Here is a 4,569-nt window from a genome sequence, read left to right on the forward strand (position 1 = left end):
CCGCCTCCGAGACAGGACCCGCCTCCGAGACAGGACCCGCCTCCGAGACAGGACCCGCCTCCGAGTCAGGACCCGCCTCCGAGTCAGGACCCGCCTCCGAGACAGGATTCGCCTCCGAGACAGGACCCGCCTCCGAGTCAGGACAGACCTCTGAGTCAGGACAGACCTCTGAGTCAGGACCTGCTTCTGAGTCCTCATGCCTAATGGTGTTTTCAGGATTTTTTTCTCACCAACGGAGTGACACGTTGTCAGAAGTGTCAAAACTGGATACCTTTCTTCAGCAGAACTTCACAACTCTCAGTGAGGCTTCAGTCCTATCAACCTTAGTAAAGATCCGTCCAGAAGAATTGGATCGTTCCTGAATGTCATATCACTATATTGCACTTTGGTCACAGCGTTGTCCCATATATGCGACACCTCAGTCAACACSTCCACACAATAATTCAGCGCATGAGTGACAACTTTTTCTAATCGCAGATGCGACATGTGTCTGTACAGCTAACTTTGCTAGCATCACGTCCACAGATCTTACCTTTCTTTAAAGCTTCCTTTCCAAGTGACTCTAAAAGTTGGACTTAGTCCCCACCGTCTGTGAAAGCGAAGCGCTACTGATTTTACATGTCGCCATATCTTATGATTTATGCAGCGCTATTATATTACTGACGATTAGACAGACTTCTCCTCCCGCTCAGAGGAAACCACTGCGCATGTCTGGAGCTCCGTGTGCGAGTAAAGGGGGAGGCGATGGGTGACAACAGACATGTAAGTCACGTTATTGCTTGGATTTTACGGCGCCACCTTAAGTCCCTCAACTTCACATTTTAATGGAAAAAAGCGCAACGTGACTTGGATGTAACGAGTAACGCGACAGTTTTGTAGAAATGTAGTGAAGTAGAAAGTACAGATACTTACTGTAAAATGTAGTGGAGTAAAAGTAGAAAGTACCCATTATTAAATCTACTTAAGTAAAGTACAGATACACAAAAATGTACTTAAGTACAGTAATGAAGTACTTGTACTTCGTTACTTCTCACCACTACATTTGGAGCAATGTTTTCTTTCTTGGTCAGCACACTCAATTTATGGTGCAGTAAAAGTAGAATCACTAGTGACTTTAACTCATCTAGTTTCTCATTTATTTTAGCATCGCTGATCATCTTGGTACTTCTGCACATTTCTTAGACTCTGAATCAGCTATTTTATTCTGTACAGTCTTTCATACACTGTATATGTGATCTGACTGTACAGTCTTTATAGGATTGCTCCATTTAAAATGTATATGTGTTCTTTAATCTGCCTTTCACTTTGCTGCTGGCACACCTGAATGTCCTCTCTGAGTGACAAATAGAAGATAATTCTATTCTATTCTGTGCTATCTGCTTATAATGACAATATGTTAACCTCTGAACATTGCAAATTTTTGTAGCCAATATTTCTGTTACTGTAATTCCTTAGTACTTTATTAGAAAAATCTCATCTGATAGCGAGACTCAAGTGAGAGAGTTAGATCAAGCAGCGACAGACAGGGAAGTGATCTTCTTTCATGCACCATCAAATTACTCAACGGACTTAAATTTAGGGAGACGACCTTTCAATGACACCTGTTCCATTAGCAGTGGCTTGTTCAGTAATTGAGCTCTTGGTGGGTAGTTAAATTGGTTTAATCAGGTGTGCTGGGACGTCAGGAGAAGCAGAGGGTTTCCAGACTAACGCGGGTTTTAACGACCTCTGCTGTAGCTGCGGAGCGGCTGTGGACTCTCTGTGGAGAGGCAGCGGGGATACTCACTGTGGAAACTCAGGGTTGTAGAGGGTGGGCTGCAGGATGCCAGCAGGAAAAACTGTGAGACAGATAGAAAAAGCTGACATGAGAGAGTTACAAGTGTTTAGAAATTTATTAGGCCAAAATCCTACCCGAAAACAACAACTTACTCGGTAATGAAAACAATTCATTCATGTTCTGGTGAGAACATGAATGACCAGAATGTTCTGATCAGAACATGAATGAGGTGGTAAAAATACAAAAATTAACAAGAGATGTTTATTTTAATGTTCCCAAAAAGCAAAACTAAAGAAATCCATCTATCCATGAATATTTTTTGGATTAAAGAAAATGTATATTTAATGTGATGCAGTTCTGTGTTGCCTTTAAGCCATATGTGTTTTGCTTACACTTCTAATACATTGTCATACTATTGCACATCCGCCTTATATTTTAATGGCACAGGAAAATGGATAGCCTTAGTAAATAACATTCCTAATGCAATAACTTCTAAACTCTGCTATTTGCATAAGTTGATTTTAGTCTAATTCAGGGTGTCATGACTTTTTTTAAATGTCAAAAACGTCCAAAACATGCGAGCCACCGTTCTCACACACATATGTAACATAATGGAAATCCAAAGATTTTTTTCACTTTGCCTGGTGATACATCTTAAAAGTGAACGTGACTGTTGGCGCTACATTCGTTTTATTTCAGTGACTGATTATCTGACTAAGTTGTAACTTTTGTCAATCATTAGAATTTTATTTTTAGAAGGTCAGCTTAGTATGCACATTTTTGAAAAATAAAAAACAACAAGGTTAAGATATGGAAAAGTAAAATATGCCTTTCTGACTCAGTTGAACAAAATATATTCCACACCACTGATCCAGACATACACAAACTATTCCAACTAGGAGTTCATTAAAAATGACATGATGAGAACTTGGTGTTTCACAAAATCTGTTTCATTTTCTCATGTTCAAATCTAGAGGTTTTAATCTGCCAGCATACATGGCAAGATTAGAAAAGGTGCCACAGCAGCTTATAGTAGAGCTATCGTCAAAACTGTTCTGGTACTACAACTGGAAGTTGTTTTTTCAGACATGCCCTGCATTGAGAGGCAGAAATCTGTGATACAGCAACAACTTTTGAGAAAGCAGAAATCCTTGGTCTTAAAATCAAACTTGACTACACTTGTAAAAACTGTGAACACAAGGAAGGAAAATAAAAAAATGTGGATAACTTGAGAGGAGTAAGAGCTTATCTGCTTCGAAAAAATATTCCAGTGGACTCTGATGACTGCGTTTGTCAAACTCCTTCTGTCCCCCAGCATCAATCTGTGAGCATGCCATTGATTTTTCTGGAAGAGATTGAATCCTTCAGGCAGACACAGACGGCGGGCCGATCCTGGGAGACGATGAAGAGCGAAGGAAGGGGTGATAGCGCTAGGCTAGATTTGTTAAAGCTCAGGAAGGTGATACTGCTTGTTTTTCCTTCAGGGGTGCATTAAACATCCAACTGTTGTAGAAAGGGAGGAATGAGGGGGATTACGGTATGCGGAGATTTACATGTTTTTTTGTTTTGTTCCTCCAGAAGTCATTGTGTTTGACTTGCTGTAAACAGACAGCAACATGGAGTAATTGTCTGTGACTAAACACAGGAAGGGTTCCCTTGTGTGTGTGTGTGTGTGTGTGTGTGTGTGTGCGTGTGTGTGTGTGTGTGCGTGTGTGTGTGTGTGCGCGCGCGCTTGTTTGTGGCAGAATCCGGCACTTGTATGGCCGTGAACGATGAAAAGTCATGCACTCACCCATTTGATTCTTGTTAGGCAGGTAGTAGGCATTAAGAGCCTGCGGGGGGAGAAGCCACCTGAGGAAAAAGAAATTGGACAAAAAAGGTTTTAGAGACAAGATCCCCTCACACTCTATCCACTCCAAACACACCGAACAGAATCACAAACACCGCCGCCTTTATCCCTCCAAACCCCCTGTTGAGATATCCACTCTAACATTCCACAGCTGACGTGCCTCTGTGCATACAAAAACATGGACGGTTCCTTTATGGTAATCCACTTAAAGCCAGTAAAATCGATTGGCATAGATCCCCCAAATGACTAACTCCGACAGACTAAGATGCCCTTGTTCCATCTAAAGGAGTGATGGCTCTGCATGGACTGAGGAGAGACGGTGGAGAAGCGACAAGACAGACGGTTTCTGTCTTTATTTAACACCGACAAAGCCTAGTGAGTGATAGAACGTCCACTTTTTGGTGATAAAGAGGGCGTATGCGAGTGTGGGCTAACGATACCGTTGTGTCAAGCATGCTGGAATACTAATGCGCCTGTAATGTGTTGTCATAACAGAAATGCACTCAATCCAAGCCGAGCAGGGCTGTATTTTAGAAAAATGAACCCTATGTCCCACAGCACTCTTCTGCTGCCTGGCTGCTACAGATAAGTATGTCAAATGGATTTTCTGCAGCTGTTTATGCTGATTTAGGATCTGTTTGTTTAATTTAGAGGGACATCAGCAAACGTGGCAATAGAGAGATTTCTGGGAACACATGTTAGGCATGTTGGACACATGAGAGTCACGTAGCAGGGGAAGGGATGTGTCTGAAACATGCAGGATAATGTTGGGAATCACAGAACTAAAAGGTGACACTCACGCCGTCTTGTCCACTTCTTCACGTATTTTCCGGACAGACAGTTTGATGTTGAACTTAATGCTGTTGAGGATATTCTTGAAGTAGGTCTTCTTGTTCACATCAAACTGCAAAGCAAGGGAACAAGTTTATATTTAAAAAAAAAA

General features: G+C 41.7%; 1 protein-coding gene across 1 annotated transcript in view; it reads right to left on the minus strand.

Annotated features, from left to right (window-relative positions):
- Positions 1–4,569, minus strand: part of ecel1 (endothelin converting enzyme-like 1) — a 56,576-nt gene that overhangs the window by 12,115 nt on the left and 39,892 nt on the right. Inside the window, exons 12-14 of the mRNA XM_008426178.2 lie at positions 4,427–4,530; positions 3,570–3,628; positions 1,787–1,838 (exon numbers count right to left, since the gene is read on the minus strand). Of these exons, the coding sequence (XP_008424400.1) occupies positions 1,787–1,838; positions 3,570–3,628; positions 4,427–4,530 (215 nt within the window). The remainder of the gene's footprint in view (positions 1–1,786; positions 1,839–3,569; positions 3,629–4,426; positions 4,531–4,569) is intronic.

The sequence above is a fragment of the Poecilia reticulata genome, linkage group LG13 (genome assembly GCF_000633615.1).
Source record: "Poecilia reticulata strain Guanapo linkage group LG13, Guppy_female_1.0+MT, whole genome shotgun sequence".
NCBI classification, from domain to species: domain Eukaryota; kingdom Metazoa; phylum Chordata; class Actinopteri; order Cyprinodontiformes; family Poeciliidae; genus Poecilia; species Poecilia reticulata.